This window comes from Babylonia areolata, chromosome 35, assembly GCF_041734735.1.
Source record: "Babylonia areolata isolate BAREFJ2019XMU chromosome 35, ASM4173473v1, whole genome shotgun sequence".
NCBI lineage: Eukaryota > Metazoa > Mollusca > Gastropoda > Neogastropoda > Buccinidae > Babylonia > Babylonia areolata.
The window spans coordinates 14,596,111-14,614,104 of NC_134910.1; the positions used below are offsets into that span (position 1 = coordinate 14,596,111).

At 41.7% G+C, this 17,994-nt stretch overlaps 1 protein-coding gene across 4 annotated transcripts in view; it reads right to left on the reverse strand.

Moving 5' to 3' along the window:
* LOC143278137 (cytoplasmic aconitate hydratase-like) overlaps window positions 1–17,767 on the reverse strand; it is a 70,531-nt gene extending 52,764 nt beyond the window's left edge. For 2 of the 4 annotated variants that reach the window (XM_076583169.1, XM_076583166.1), the window contains exons 1-3: window positions 10,402–10,546; window positions 6,185–6,280; window positions 3,399–3,567 (exon numbers count right to left, since the gene is read on the reverse strand). In XM_076583169.1, coding sequence (XP_076439284.1) covers window positions 3,399–3,567; window positions 6,185–6,280; window positions 10,402–10,531 — 395 coding nt within the window. In that variant the 5' untranslated portion in view covers window positions 10,532–10,546. Of the gene's footprint in view, window positions 1–3,398; window positions 3,568–6,184; window positions 6,281–6,770; window positions 6,865–10,401; window positions 10,547–17,742 lie in introns of those variants that run through there. The other 2 variants (XM_076583168.1, XM_076583167.1) reach the window with 2 other exon arrangements.
* Window positions 17,768–17,994: the final 227 nt, after the last annotated feature.

The window sequence follows — 17,994 nt, forward strand, 5'->3', positions numbered from 1 at the left end:
TAAACACTAAAATGACTACGTACAAGTTACATGCATATTCTTGCACACACCCCCGCCCCCACCACACACACACACACACACACACACACAACACAACACAACACACGCACATACATGCTTTTTTTTTTAACCCCTAGGCTGCCTGCATGACGAGATAACTCGTCATGGCAAGCATGTATGCTTCGCTGCCTGCATGACGAGATAACTCGTCATCGAAATATTCTGACTTTTCCCTGCTTTGCATTCAGTTCGTTGACAAAAATGCTGGTAGCTTTAGCTTGGGGAATCTTTCTGGATTCTATTCATAGCTAGAAACACCATCTGCGTCATAAGGCAGTCCTTTATTTGAACGTTTTGGTTGGGTTACTGGCCGCAGTCTTTGCCTGGCTCCTCTCCTCGCTCGCTCAACAAAATGTCGGACTGACTCCGTGCTCAAGACATGCGCTCGTGGCGAACTAAATCAACCAAGATTACTTTCTTCAGCTAATGCTCAGAAAGAATTGGAGCATAAATTCGAAGGAGAAGACAGTGGTGAACATTTATAGGACGATTTGATAGAAAATAAAGGGAGCAATCAAGAGAGTGGCCAAGATACAACTATCAGTGAGTGATGCAGGCTGTTCAACTCTAGCAGACGAATTTTTAGCAGGGCACCGTATGAGCTATTTTCTTGGCACTCAGCCAACACGGTCTGATGAAGTGACGGTGTGAGAGGGGTGAAGAGGAGGGGGATGGAGACTGAGGGGGCGTGGCCTCACATCCATATTATCACTTGCAGAAGTCACAATGCATCTATTTCTTTTTCAGTTTTTTTATATTGTGGTTGTTCTAGTATGATTTTGTGTGTGCAGATATCCATTTGTCCAGAAAATGATATTTTTGTGCAAATTACCAGACTAATGTTTGTAATGAACAAGTTGAAAATGTGACAAAAAACAAAACACTGATTTCAAAACAACAGCATGTCACTTAAAATGCATAAAATGGGAAAACATCATGTGTTTTGTATTCTTTATTCATTTCCCTTTCAGAAAATATATAATTTTATGGGTCTTTCTCCAATAACAAAGAGCACAGAATTTTTTGAAAATTTATACCCGTTTTTTGTGAAAAAACCCTGGCAAATAGATTTCACTTAAATCTTATTTTCCTGGCAGCGAAAGGGTTAAGGGCATGAACCTCAAAATCATTTGTCTGATGTTAATTAATCCCTTTGTGAGTTTGACTCTTTGTGCTTGCAGCTCAAAGGTCGCTTTGTGACTGCCCAGTTGTTGTTTTTTTTGTTTATTGTTGTTTTTTGTCTTAACTCTCTCCATACGAACGGCGAAAGAGACGACGTTAACAGCGTTTCACCCCAGTTACCATCATCAAAATATTGCAAGCGGAAGGCTCTTATACTGAAGACGTGAATGTTGACAAAGAATACCACAATTCTGACGACGGAAGGTAAAGGTTGGGTCATTCAGACACCCACTGGACATCCGAGGGGTCTGTATAGAGGAGAAGAGAGGACTGGCCGTACTGAGTGAGTTAACTAACAGCCTGTACATTTACTAGTGGCACAGAAGGAACCCAGGAACTGTCACTTTTTCAACACAATTACTGATACAGTAATAATATATCATATCATACTGTTGATGACAATGATAACTGTTATAAGAAGAAGAAGAATGAACAGTAGTCCATCTATATTATATATATACATATACCACTTTTAAGCATCTCAAAATGCTTTACAATAACATGCCAAACACAAGTAACATGACAACACCCACACACACACGCATGTATATACAAGTTCACACACACACACACACACACACACACACACACACACACACTCATGAACCAACACACAAAAACCCACACGCACACAACCACCCCAACTCCAACTTCAACTCCCCTCGACACCACAAACACTACCTACCCAATCCCACACTACCCTTTCCCCAATACCCCTCCCTACCACCCACCCCCCCAAAAAAAACTACTCTTTCCCCTACCAATGCCTCTATCCACCAACCCCTATCCCCCTCCACCATCCCACTCCTACACACACACCCACACTACCATTGAGTCATGCAGGATTACCCTGATAGGCTTGATGGGGATCTCCACACTGCAGTCCATGTTGGGGGATGTGTGTTTTAAAACAAAGGTGATTAGATCTTCTGCTAGCGCTACAGTAAGATTCTGGTATGTGATTATTACACACAGTTTGATCGGTGTTTGTGCAGTTATGTTCAGTAAGAAAGCTTAAAAAAGAAAAAAGAAAAAAAAGAAATGTACTTTATCTTTTCTTTTTTCTTTTTATCACAACAGATTTCTCTGTGTGAAATTTGGGCTGCTCTCCCCAGGGACAGCGCGTCGCTACACTACAGCGCCACCCTTTTTTTTGTATTTTTTCCTGCATGCAGTTTTATTTGTTTTTCCTATCGATGTGGATTTTTCTACAGAATTTTGCCAGGAACAACCCTTTTGTTGCCGTGGGTTCTTTTATGTGCGCTAAGTGCATGCTGCACATGGGTCCTCGGTTTATCGTCTCATCCGAATGACTAGTGTCCAGACCACCACTCAAGGTCTAGTGGAGGGGGAGAAAATATCGGCGGCTGAACCGTGATTCGAACCAGCGTGCTCAGATTCTCTTGCTTCCTAGGCGGACGCGTTACCTCTAGACCATCACTCCACTTGTGATTTATTCATATTCAAATGACAGATCTATGTTAGACTGGTGTTATCTTGGAATGGTTAATAACCATGAACGTTCTGGTGAAGGAAGAGCCGACAGTGTCAGTATGTGATGAAGGACAGAAAAAGACCATATACTGCACTAAAATATCATGTTTAAATGGCTGAGTCATTTACTTGTCATAAGTGACTACTCTTTCTTGCTGTTTTAAAGTGTTGGACTGTGGAAAGACTTGGCGTATGACAGTGCTGTACCACAGATTTGTGATTCTCGTCAGTGGTTTCGACAGACAGTGAGTTGTCAGGGTTTTTTGACAGGCAGAAATGTATCTAATTTATTGGCGCATATCACATTTGACTATTTGAAGCCAATAGTCTTGAAGTCTTTAAGTCTTGAAGTGTGCAGAATGTTGTGTACGCCCCCCCCCCCCCCCCCCCACACACACACCTCCCTGTACCCTCTCCCCCAACACACACACACACACATCCCAACACTCAGGGGAAGTCCAGCAGGATGACCATGGCAGGTCTGAAAAGGATCTCCACACTGGACTCAATGTCATGGGACATGTATGTGCAGAATGCTGTGCATGCCCCTACCTCCACCCAACAACACACACACCCCACACACACACACACACACCACACACACACACACACACACACACACCCCACACCACTCACACACATACACACATTCCCACACTCACGTGAAGTCCTGCAGAATGACCCTGGCAGGCTTGAAGGGGATCTCCATACTGGAGTCCATGTCGGGTGACCAGTTGAGGATGTTCTGCACGTCCTTCTCCAGCACATGGAAGTTGTCGCAGTTCCGCACCGCCGACTCCAGCAGCACCCGTATGGAGAACGGCAGTTTCTCTGAGTGAACCACACAGTTTCAGTTTCAGTTTCAGTAGCTCAAGGAGGCGTCACTGCATTCGGACAAAACCATATACACTACACCACATCTGCCAAGCAGATGCCTGACCAGCAGCGTAACCCAACGTGCTTAGTCAGGCCTTGAAAAAAAAAAAAGGAGAATAAATAATAGATAAGCTTACATAAATAAATAAATAAATAATAATTATAATATAGAAAAAGGTAGTAGTAATAATAATAATAATAATAAATAAATAAATAAGACAACAATGATGATAAATAAGCAAATAAATAATATAGAAAAAGGTAGTAGTAGTAATAATAATAATAATAATAAATAAATAAATAAGACAACAATGATGATAAATAAGCAAATAAATGTAAAACATGAAGACACACATTCACACATACACCCACACATGCATAACAGATATGCACCAAACATGCAGTTTCACAGATATGAAAGCACAGTCAAATACATATAAACGTACATGAGCTCCAACACACACACACACACACACACACACATTACCCTGCACCTCCTCTACCCCCCTCCTCCACACACTCATTTCTAGTCTACGTATCGCAGCTTCCACGGCACACACACACACACAAACACACACACACACTCACAGAGATGAACACTTACTTGCACAAGCACACGCACATACGCCCATATCTCCCACCCTCAACCCCACACACATATATACAAAGATATATATATATATACGTTCCAATATCCTGTTGCTCCCACAGTGTAGGCATGCATACACTCACATACCTCATCCTCTACCCCCCCCCCCACCCCCCCCCCCCCCCCCCGCACCAGTAAAGGGTTAACTCTTTCTGCCCCACAGCTACATGCCTGCTACAACACCCCTGGACCAGCACGACACGAGACCACTGCAGAAAAAAACAGGGTGCTTCACTAAAAATAGCGAAAATCAATGGAAAATTGTTGATTTGATTTGATCATTCAAACAAAGCTTCATTTTCATGCTTCCGGAATCTGCAAATGGTTCAGTTTCGAATGCCAACTGTACCAAGCAAGAATGAACAAAATTAGAATAGTGTGTTGGTACGAGAATACTTAACTTTTATATATATATATATATATATATATATATATATATATATATATATATATATATCTGTGTACAAATCAGAGTGGATTTCTTGTACAGATTTTTGCCAGGTGACAACACTTTTGTTGCCATGGGCTCTTTTAAGTGCGCCAAGTGCATGCTGCACATGGGACCTGGGTTTATCATCTCATCCGAAATGACTAGATGCTCAGTTTGATTTTCCAGTCAAAACTTGATGAAAGGGTGAGGGTGGCAATCCAATCCTTACCCTCCCTCACGCTGTATCAGTACAGAGAATTATACCAGGAAAACTACAAAGCTTTAAACCATAGTGTAATTAATGATCAACTACCGGGAACTATCAATCAGTCAAATACATACAGTAATTCAATAAGATTAAGGCAGATTCATACATTATCAAACAGGATAAAACTGAACGCTTTTATAACAAAGTTCAGCAAAGATGTCAGATGCATATGTGGAGAACATATTTCTAGCAACCATGTAATATTCGAATGTCAGAATCTAAAATGTTTTTTGCCAGACTTCACCAAAAGTTCTTTTGAATGTGTTATTAACAATTCCAATATGTTATTTGTTATTGCAGAAGGTTTGCTGCATAGTCCTATAGGACATTTGTTACAGATGTTATAGTTGTTTGATGTTGGCGTTTATAACGTTTCCATTTTTCCTAGCGTTGTCTCTCCCTATTCACCCTCCACACATACACACACTTTTACCCCTCCCCCTCTCACAGCCCCTACCCCCACGGGATGGGTTTTTGTTGTTGGTGTTTTTTTTTTTTGTTGTTTTGTTTTGTTTTTCTCCGTCTAATATCCCTTCAAGTTCAAGTGGACAGACGTTAAACTGAAGACAACAACAATATCACATCTAAACAGTTCTGCCACCTTCCTCCCACTGAATATGTGACAAAACAAAATTCCATGCTTTTTCCCAGACTGAAAATTTTCCATTACCAAACACAGACAGACAAAACCATAGTCCATACTGACTGAAGGAAAATCTTTTTTTTTTTTTTACAATGTGTCTGCTGCACTAAGCTGCTGACAAAAGAGATTGGTGGACTTGATGGTATCAATACTAAGTTTTCACTTCTTTTTATTCTTTCAATTGTTTGTTCGTCTGCATCTAAAATTTCTTTTTAAAAGCCTTCAGTTTCCCCCCACATGGAGTGTGACTGTCTACATTGTGGGGTCAAAACCGTCAGACATGTTGAAGCCAAAAAAAGCACACAAGTGAATGTGGGAGTCATAGCCACAAAACAGAAAAAACCCCAACAAAAACACAAAAGGTGTAAACACAAGCCTTCCTTTTCCAAACAAACAGGTAACAAAAAGATTAAGTCAGAGCGCTCACAAAGAAAGACCAAAGAATGCACACGTACACACACTCACACACAAAGACACACACTGACGCCCACACACACACAAACACACACACTGACGCACACACACTGATGCACATGCATGCACACACACACACACACACACACACACAGCATATACACTGACTTAGCCTGTCTGTATCCAAGCGGGCCAGGTTGAAGAAGCGACATTGTTCCCCGCCAACCTGCAGGTTCTCTGCTGTGGAGCTGTACGGGTTGTTCCCTGAAAACATCACATCAGACATGTAACATGGAGACCATTATTTTGGGAAGGCGATGAACGCAACAACCAAGTGGTTAAAGAGTTGGACTTTCAATCATTTGTATCTTCTTTTTTTTTCTTTTTTTTTATAATTATTATCTTTTTTTGTTTTTGTTTTTAGCAATCTCTTATACTAGTACAGAAAGAAAGAGAGAGAGAGTGTGTGTGTGTGTGTGTCAGCATTAGTGTGTGTGTGTGTGTGTGTGTGTGTGTTTGACTGGAATAAATGAAAAAAAAAAAAATCATACACCTGCAAACATTCATATTCTCAGGCATGTTCATTCACACACACACACATTTACTCACTCACGAATGTGAACAGTGATTATACCCCCCTTCCCATCATTCCCCCCCACCTTCGTCCAAAATCACTAGAAGTGAAAAGAAATTAAACTAAGGATCGTACACAAACACCCACGTACGTTTACAAATCTTCCTACGGCAGCCATACCTATTTCCCAGGCTGAGTGAAAGCACGTGTCAGGCACATGCACAGGCAGACACACCGACATGTCCACATGCTATGAACGCTGGTCAGAACTCTGACTTGACTTATCCTTACACATACATATATACAGTACACCCACTAAAAAACAATGGGTCCCATCATTGCATAAATTATCAGACATTGACCTGCCCCCCCCCCCCTCCCCGCATACATCACAACACAACACAGGCTGACAGTTACACTGCAGACCACCAACAGCTGACAATGTTTTGGTTTCCCTGTCACATAACAGCTCCAACAGCCTGCCAATCATTTGCATTATGGACAGCACCTTTGTGTGTGTGTGTGTGTGTTTGTTTGTGTGTGTATGCATGTTTTATGCCACAATGTGCCTATATTGTAACCCCCCCCCCCCTCTCTCTCTCTCTCTCTCACTGTTGTTTACCACACACACAGACACATACATACATGTATATATGTATTATAATTTATACATAATATATTTCAGTTTCATTGTGCATCACGAATCACTCCTGATCCATGAGGGCTTTGCCTCCAGTTAGTGTGTCTGGCCACACACCCTTTAAAATCTACTCTAAACATGCCATACGTGATCACAGGACACTGTGTTGTGACTGACAAGCTAACAACTCACAGTGCTTGTGAAAATATTTAACCAACACAAGTGAAAAACTGTTTTTTGGGTGTTTTTTTTTTGTTTGTTTGTTTGTTTTGTTTTGTTTGCTTTTTTTTTTTTGTTTTTTTTTTTTAAAGAATCAATGTGTCAGTATTTTCATCATATTTTCAGTCTCTTTTCTTAACTGTTAGTTTTTAATAAAAGAGGGGCTGGAGTGTTCCCATTTTCTTCTTTTGTCTATGGTGTTGGTTTCTAATCAGCGGCAGCCAATGTCACCTGAACTGAAGTTAATTAGCTTCTTCATGTGTATTGTTTGTCTGCAGCTGGCAGCAGAAGGGTGCACCAGAATTTACACACAGGGATCCTAAATTATGATGAGAATGCTCCATTGTACATGGTATACGTGTGTGTGTGTGTGTGTGTGTGTGCATAGTATACATGTGTGTGTGTGTGTGTGACTGTATGTGCCTGTGTGTATGTGCCTGTGTGTGTATGTACATGGTATACATGTGTGTGCGTGTGCGCGCATGTCAGCTTGCTTGATAAAAACCAGATGTCGCATGTCAGCTTGCATGATAAAAACCAGATGTCGCATGTCAGCTTGCATGATAAAAACCAGATGTCGCATATCAGCTTGTTTGGAAAAAAAAGAAAAAGAAAAAAAAAAAAGAAAGTCAAGTGTCAGTTCGCTCAATAAAAACCATGGGTCAGCTTGCTTGATAAAACCCAGATGTCATGCGTCAGCTTGCTTGATAAAAACCAAGTGTCAGCATACTCGGTAAAACACAAGTGTCAGTTTTCTTGATAAAAACAGTGTCTACTAAAAAGAAAGAAAAGAAAAGAAAAAAGCTTAGAAATTAAGTGTCAACTTAAAAACCAAGTGTTAGCTTGCTTGATAAGAAAAAACTAAGTCAGCATGCTCGATAAAAAAACAAGTGTCAGCTTGTTTGATAAAATAGCATGATCAGCCAAGTGAGAAACAGACTTCTCCTTGTTCTCTAAATGTGTATAGTGAAATATATTTCACACTCATGCGCACACACATGAGGAAATACTCATGTACACACACACTTCTTATCATCAAGAACTGAAGAAGCAGCATTCTTCAGTTTGAACAAACACACATGTATGCATGTACGCTTTTTCTTTTTTTCCAATGTGCATATGATATCTAGATTAGCTCAATATTTTGGCATTCTCATCTGTAGTAGTATCGATGAAGGTCAGAAACAGAATAACTACAGCATTTGGGAAGAAAACAAAAATGATGTGGTACGGACATGCAATGACTGAACGAGATCAGCAGGCCTGACAAAAACCATCCTGCAAGGCACAGTGCCAGGAGGAAGACGAAGAGGCAGACAGAAGAAGAGGAGGGAAAGATAACTTCCAGGAGTGGACAGGCTTGTCTTTCACCCAGGCTCAGAGAGCAACCCGCGACGGAGACAGATGGTGGGAGATTGTCAAAGATTTTTCAGTGATGCTTCCACAACCCCATCCCTGGGTTACAAGACCAATGATGATGATGAATGATGTAAATCATAGGTTATGTCACAGACGGTACATCATACTACAAATCAGAAAGTGTAAGGAAAATGGGGACAGTCATTTTTCTCATGCAAGTGGTTCCAACACACACACACACACACACACTCACCATGAAACCATTTGTACTAACAAAAACAAACACAAAAATAAAACAAATATTGAAAACACCAGTAAACTCAAACCCTTGAACTAGAAGGTTCCCAAAGAACGGATCAAATTCATTCCAAATGTTGTTACATACAGTGAAACTGCTCAGCCGGAACTAACTCAGCTCATTGAGGAATCATCTCACTTTACAACTCCTATCATCAAGTTGCACACACACACACACACACACACACACAGAGGCAGGCATGCACTGATGCAGGCTCTCTCTCACACACACACACACTCCAGGAAGTACTGTCAAGCTGTCGCAGTCAGCAGCAAGACAAGAAAGGAGAAACTAGAAAAGTAGAACTAGAAGGGAATGCTAATTGCAGGATGCATGACTGGGAGAGACAAGAGAGAGTGAATGAACAAGTGGTGTGTGTGTGTGCATGTGTGTGTGTGTGTGTGTGTGTGTGTGTGATGTGCACACTTACATGCTTGTTTTTAAGTATTCAAGTGTACTGTATGTACACGGAACTCAACAGCGAGTATACATATATGCTTGTGAATGTACAGTCACACATCACCTCTTCTGTGTTGTGTACACACACACACACACACAAAACTACCTAAATACTGAAGTATCACCTGCCCATTAAGCCAGAATACAGTCAGCTCTCAGGTGTTTATTTGTTAAACTAAAACACAGCATCACACTGATGAATCCTGGGATATTTCAAAACACACCCACTAATCCAGTCCCCAAGACAATGAAAGTGACTGGAGCAGTGTTCAGAATCATGTAACTTACAAACTTAGGCGGAGAGACCAAAAAACAAAGATACATATAATATATATCTGAAAGGTGTGAACTGACACAGCATTTGTACTGTGGAAACATGATGACACAGGATGTAATCCAGAAACATCAGCAGTCTGGCTTCCCCAAAGAATGCGTGTATATGCGCATATTGCGTGTGTGCGTGCATGCATGAGCAGCCACTACACAATAATCAGTGAAATGCTATGAATACCAAGACATTCATGAGAAAGCAGGCTGATGGGCTGGCACTCTCCCTGATGGATTTATTTTTTGGTGACACAGCCTCTTTCTTCTCCCCCTCATTGGCTTACTGTCTATTCACTTCCATGTAATCAAGATGTATTTGCATTAATTCAATTTCAATTCAGCATGTTCACATATAGAAATGTATGCAAATGCACACAGCTGGTATAGGGGTTGGAGAAGGAGATGAGCAGAGGCTGATGGGCAATACTCCTGAAAACGGAGTATGGCTGCCTACAAGGCGGGGTAAAAAATGATCATGCACGAAAAAGGCAACTCGTGTACATGTATACGAGTGAACGAGGAAGTTGCAGCCCACGAACGAAGAAGAAGAAGAAGATGGGTGATGTCACCAACTATGTTCAAGCTTACAAAGAACTGTACTGGACAATGACCCCACAGGCGAAAAAAGTAATGCGACATTTGTCCACTTCAACAATAAAATGACAGGACACTGTCAACCCTTTATCAATTTATGTCCAGTATTCTACAGTGATGTAAATCCCTGCCCTTCCCACTTTTTCTCAGAACATAAGCCCCAGCAGAGTGCAGTTTCACCAGCACAAGGCATGTCCAATAAATGAAACGCGTCAGCAAGGAAACAACAGATACATCTTCTCCCTTTATTTATCCCTGTCAGGAGCGACACATGTGCTGAGCATGCAACGCTGACACATTTTAAGACTTTGGCCTTGAATATATCATCGCCTAGTCCTAGTTTAGAGCAGTCAACAACATGTTACTATTTAGGTTTGGGCTTTACAGCCTTGGAAGTGATAAACCTTTTACATAAAAAAAAAACTAGTTGAGGAAAAGATCACATCATCATGGAAATAAAGAAAATATATGGCCAGGATTTATGGAGGGGGGGTTGGGGTGGGAGAGGAATCACTGAAGAAAAATAATGCATGGTTGTTCCACAATGAGGATATAATAATAATAATAATAATAATAACGCACTTCCAGTGGTGTTAAGATAATGCTGCTTTTGTCAGCCCTTGGCCTTCTCTCAGTGACATGTCACTCCTATGTCAGGCCCTGTCATTCTTTCAGCAACATGTCACTCCTATGTCAGGCCCTGTCGCACTTTCAGTGACATGTCACTCCTATGTCAGGCCCTGTCGTACTTTCAGTGACATGTCACTCCTATGTCAGGCCCTGTCATTCTTTCAGTGACATGTCCCTGCTACGTCAGGCCCTGTCGTTCTTTCAGTGACATGTCACTCCTATGTCAGGCCCTGTCGTTCTTTCAGTGACATGTCACTCCTACGTCAGGCCCTGCCGTTCTTTCACTGACATGTCACTGCTATGTCAGGCCCTGTCGTTCTTTCAGTGACATGTCACTCCTATGTCAGGCCCTGTCATTCTTTCAGTGACATGTCACTCCTATGTCAGGCCCTGTCATTCTTTCAGTGACATGTCACTCCTACGTCAGGCCCTGTCATTCTTTCAGTGACATGTCACTCCTATGTCAGGCCCTGTCATTCTTTCAGTGACATGTCACTCCTATGTCAGGCCCTGTCGCACTTTCAGTGACATGTCACTCCTATGTCAGGCCCTGTCGCACTTTCAGTGACATGTCACTCCTATGTCAGGCCCTGTCGTACTTTCAGTGACATGTCACTTCTATGTCAGGCCCTGTCATTCTTTCAGTGAAATGTCACTCCTATGTCAGGCCCTGTCATTCTTTCACTGACATGTCACTGCTATGTCAGACCCTGTCGTTCTTTCAGTGACATGTCACTCCTACGTCAGGCCCTGTCGTTCTTTCAGTGACATGTCACTCCTATGTCAGGCACTGTCATTCTTTCAGTGACACGTCACTCCTATGTCAGGCACTGTCATTCTTTCAGTGACATGTCACTCCTATGTCAGGCCCTGTCATTCTTTCAGTGACATGTCACTCCTACGTCAGGCCCTGTCGTTCTTTCAGTGACATGTCACTCCTATGTCAGGCCCTGTCATTCTTTCAGTGACATGTCACTCCTATGTCAGGCCCTGTCGTTCTTTCAGTGACATGTCACTCCTACGTCAGGCCCTGTCGTTCTTTCAGTGACATGTCACTCCTATGTCAGGCACTGTCATTCTTTCAGTGACATGTCACTCCTATGTCAGGCCCTGTCGTTCTTTCAGTGACATGTCACTCCTACGTCAGGCCCTGTCGTTCTTTCAGTGACATGTCACTCCTATGTCAGGCCCTGTCATTCTTTCAGTGACATGTCACTCCTATGTAAGGCCCTGTCGTTCTTTCAGTGACATGTCACTCCTAGGTCTGGCCCTGTTGTTCTTTCAGTGACATGTCACTCCTAGGTCAGGCCCTGCCGTTCTTTCAGTGACATGTCACTCCTATGTCAGGCCCTGTCATTCTTTCAGTGACACGTCACTCCTATGTCAGGCCCTGTCGTTCTTTCAGTGACATGTCACTCCTACGTCAGGCCCTGTCGTTCTTTCAGTGACATGTCACTCCTATGTCAGGCCCTGTCATTCTTTCAGTGACATGTCACTCCTATGTAAGGCCCTGTCGTTCTTTCAGTGACATGTCACTCCTAGGTCAGGCCCTGTTGTTCTTTCAGTGACATGTCACTCCTAGGTCAGGCCCTGTCGTTCTTTCAGTGACACGTCACTCCTATGTAAGGCCCTGTCGTTCTTTCAGTGACATGTCACTCCTATGTCAGGCCCTGTTGTTCTTTCAGTGACATGTCACTCCTAGGTCAGGCCCTGTCGTTCTTTCAGTGACACGTCACTCCTATGTTAGCCCTTGTCTTCTTTCAGTGATGTCACTCCTAGTCCTATGTCAGCCCTTTGCCTTCTTTCAGTGATGTCACTCCTAGTCCTATGTCAGCCCTTTGCCTTCTTTCAGTGATGTCACTCCTAGTCCTATGTCAGCCCTTTGTCTTCTTTCAGTGATGTCACTCCTAGTCCTATGTCAGCCGTTTGCCTTCTTTCAGTGATGTCACTCCTAGTCCTATGTCAGCCCTTTGTCTTCTTTCAGTGATGTCACTCCTAGTCCTATGTCAGCCCTTTGCCTTCTTTCAGTGATGTCACTCCTATGTTAGCCCTTAGCCTTCTTTCACTGACACGTCATTCCTATGTCAGCCCTCAGACTTCTGTCAGTGACATGTCACTCCTTTGTCAGCCCTTAGCTTTCTTTCACTGTGTATCAGTCAACAGCTGTGGACTGTTTTTATCTCTGATTATCATATGCAAGCCTGGAGGCTGATTCCCCATTCTATTCAGGAAGTGATACAACCCACTCTCATGACCATGTTAATATTCTTCTATGGTCTGCTGAACATGGCTTTCACATTGACTGATACTGGTGATAATATCAATGAGCCTTTCATTCATTCATTAACAAAAGTTCATAATTTAATGCACCACTAACACAAAAAAACACAACTTGCATTACTTTAATTATGATAATACAAATAGCAATTATACTTACAGTAGTTATACTACTACTACTACTACTACTAATAATAATAATAAAACATATCTGCAGATGACTTGATATTCACTTTATATGCTGGAAAGAGAGAGACAGACAGAGAGAGACAGAGACAGAGACAAAGAGACAGACAGACAGAGAAGAGACAGAGACAGAGACAGAGAGACAGAGAGAGAGACAGACAGACAGACAGAGAGAAATGTTCAACAAGTAATGCTGCACCAGTAAGTACTGCAACTCAGAAAAGCAGACATGTTTTCTCTGACCATCAAAACCATCCACAACCCATCTGCTGCTTTTCACAACTTCAGTTAATATTTACTACATGTTCCTTGGGATCCTAGTACACTTGGTAATAAAGATTTATACATTTTATTGTATCCCCAAAAGTGAAAATTTCAACTGAAGTAAAATGACACAAAGCAGCACCATGAAATAGGGACAAAGTCCACAGTGTTCAACGGCTTTAAATAGTCGTGGACAGTGTGTGTGTGTGTGTGTGTGTGTGTGTGTGTGTGTGTGTGTGTGTGTGTGTTGTTTGCATGAGTGTGTTAGTGTTTGTATGTATAGTATATATGTATATGTAGGCATGTGTGTATAGATGCGTTTGTAAGCATGCATGTTTCTTCAGCTGGGTTATCATCTGTAGCTTCACCTGCATCTAACCTAATCTGAAATAAAGAACAGAGGTTGACCTGTTCATAACCTTTGAAACTAGAAACTGGAGTAGAGATAAAGAAATAAGGTTAAAAAAAAGAAAGAAAAGAAATAAAGAACGAAGAAAATACAGAAGCTTTCAGCATTTGATAAGTCTATTGCAAACAGATGTGAAAGAATATAACATGAAAATGATGAAGGTGCGCATATGTATATGTAATTAAAGTGTATCACCGCACAAGCTCAGGATACCACAAGCACATGAATATATATGAATATGTGTTCACACTCACAAAACAGTGCACATGTACACTCACTAAAAGGTGCACACATGTATGTGCATACACTCTGGCAATTGTAAGTCTGCTGGAAATCGATGTGAAAGAATATGACATCATAAAATACAATACAGTACAACAGAGTCAAGTGTACCACATGTTACACAGACAACATTCAAATTCAAATGGTGCCCAGCTGCTGTGTTAGAAGGTTTTGGAGTGATTAATATATATATACATACATACATATATATATATATATACATATATATATATATATATATATATAGAGAGAGAGAGAGAGAGAGAGAGATGTATGTGTGTGTGTGTGCATATGGGTGTATGTGTGTGTGTGTGTGGGGGGGGGGGTGTGGAGGGTGGGTGGCTGTGAACAACTGCTGCCCAATGAACTGAAGTTGCCAGTTCTGAAAGTCTCACTGACAGGTGCATTAGCTGAGTGGTTAAACTTCAAGCATTGAACTTTCAATCTGACGGTCCCGTGTTCAACGCTCTGCCTGGTAGGTAAAGGGTGGAGGGAGATTTTTCTGATCTCCTAGGTCAACAGATGTGCACACCTGTTACTGTGCTAGCGCCTGAACCCCCTTCGTGTGTATATGCATGCAGAAAATCAAATAGTGTGAATTCATACAAGAAAGATCTTGTAATCCATATCAGCATTAAGTGGGTGATGGACACACCTGGGGCATGCAACCCCCACCCCCCCCTGCCCTCCCCACCCCCCATCAAACAAACATTACTCAAGCCCGGACATCACAAGTGTTGCTACAAATCATAATAATAATAATGGATACTTATATAGCACACTATCCAGAAATCTGCTCTAGGTGCTTTACAAAAACGCTTTTGTTAACATAATACATCATATCTATGTTACATACACACACCAAAATGTGACTACACACACACACACACACACACACACACGCTGCATACATACATTTTAACATACATGTGTATCTAACAGCTACCCTAACACATACGCACACATAGGCAGGCACAAACTTACATAAACACACAATACACATTTATATATATGCATGTAGTTATGTACACATACATATGTATACACACAGTCAAGCAAACACAGCTAACGCAAAGGAAGTGGACCTGCCACAATTGAACTTATTGCTGAGGGAAAAGGTGAGTTTTGAGATGAGATTTAAAAGATGCGAGGGAATCAGAATGACGGAGGTTAACAGGGAGCTTGTTCCACGTCTTTGGCGATTGAAAAGAAAACGATCTGTGTCCATAGGTCTTACTTCTAACGTGAGGTATCCTGAGAAGTCGAGTATCAGAGGAAGAACGGAGCTGGCGAGACGGGGTATAGATATGGATGAGTTCAAAAAGATACTTGGGGCCAGATCCGTTGACTGCAGAAAAGGTCAGAGTGGATAGCTTATAGTCTATTCGATCAGAAACAGGCAACCAGTGGAGAGACTGAAGGAGAGGAGAAACATGGTCAAATTTAGAAGCTCTGCAAATGAGTCTGGCAGCATTATTCTGGATTTGTTGGAGTCTGTCTAACAGATATTTGGGAAGGCCGGCCAAAAGAGAGTTGCAGTAATCTAATCTTGAGAGAACCAGAGAGCATACAAGTGTCTTGGTTGCATCGGTTGAGAGATAGTGGCGGATAGAGCTGATTCTACGCAGTTCCAAATAGGCAACTTTACAGATATTCGAAATGTGCTGTTGGAAGGAAAGAGACTGGTCTAGGATTACACCAAGACTGCGAACAGAGGGAGAAAGTGAAACAGGTGTGCTATTGATCAGAACAGAGTCAGGAAAGGAAGGATGTTGACGAAACTTCTTTGGACAGGTTATCATCAATTCAGTCTTATCATCATTTAATTGCAGCTTGTTGAGAGTCATCCAGTCCTTTAGGCCAGCAATGCACTCCTGTGTTTGAGTCACCAGTGCATCAAATTCAGCTATGGAAGCCGACTGATAAGGTTGTGTATCATCAGCAAAGCTCTCATGCGACATCGCATGATGACTGATGACATCCGACACAGGAGCCGCATACAGCACGAAAAGAACAGGACCTAGGACGGACCCCTGTGGGACACCATATTTCAAGGCAGATACTCTAGAGTATCTACCATTTACACATACTTTCTGTGTACGATCTGACAGGTAAGACGTGATCCATGTGGGAAACCATGATCATGGGGTTAAACACTAGACTTTCAACCTGGAGATCTGAAGGTCAAATCCTAGCTACATCTGGGGTGAAGAGTAGAGATTTTTTTTTTCTGTAGATTATCTACAGTTTGAACTAAGGAGCAGTCCTGCCAGTGTTTAAACACCCTTTCTGGCCTTATATATATATATATATATATATATACATACATATATATATATAATTATGCAAGAAAGCAAACACACATGCATGTAATGACTCAGAGAATGTGAGTTCCTGTAATCTATATATCAGTGTCTGGTTAACTATGGAAAATGAAATCATAATTTACAAAAATACCAAAACCCAGCATGTCCAGTCATCAGCAAGTTTATCACTTATGTTAATTAAATCTAAATGTACGACAGACACTGAGACAGGCAGTCTCTCTCTCTCTCTCTCTCTCTCTCTCTCTCACACACACACACACACACAGAGTTGCATACTATGACTTGAATTAGTTATGCTCATCCAGCACATGCACCCAAAAATGCTAAACTGAAAAACTTGTGAGATGTACAACTGTGAAATAAGGCTTTCTCTTTTCTTTCTTTTCTTTTATGAAATTCTTAATTAAACACAATTATTTTTTGCCCGCTGTTACATCATTCTTTAATCATATTGCTCGACACTGAAAAAGAACAAAGTTCTCTGATGCGTTTTTTTTTTCCTCCAACACAAAACCAGTAGCAAAGCATCGATGGCTAACACAACGCGAAGTGTTGATCTAGCAGTCTTTACAGTACTTCACTGGACTTAGAAGCTTGTCTCTTATCACGAGATAACGCATATTCATCTAGCAGACGACCACTGACATGACTGGCTGGTATGTTGGGGTGGTGTAATATCGAGGCCAAGGAAATTCGCAAATCAGACGAACAGACGTGTATTTTATTATTCTCTCATTTCGTGGCCCATTGTGTTCAAACACAAAAGATTTATACATACAGCAGGGTCAATTCGCACTCACACAATATAAAACAATACTTATATAACAGCGACTTTCGCACCCTTTCACACAATATAAACTTAAAGCAAACACAAGACTCACCACTGGAGGCCATTTTGATCGAAGATAGTCACATGATGCGTTCAGTCACCAATCGGATTTCAGCTACGATCGGGATCGGTCGTCTGCTTTCGACTTCCGAAACCGAACACACCGCCTGGTTGACCCTTGTATCTTTGACCCCAAAACCTGTTGACAACCCCTATCTCCTTATCTCAAACTGAAAGGTCAAGGTGTACCCGGTCAGAGTTGGTGAAAATAGATGGGTAAATCTCGAGGGATAGCTCACACATA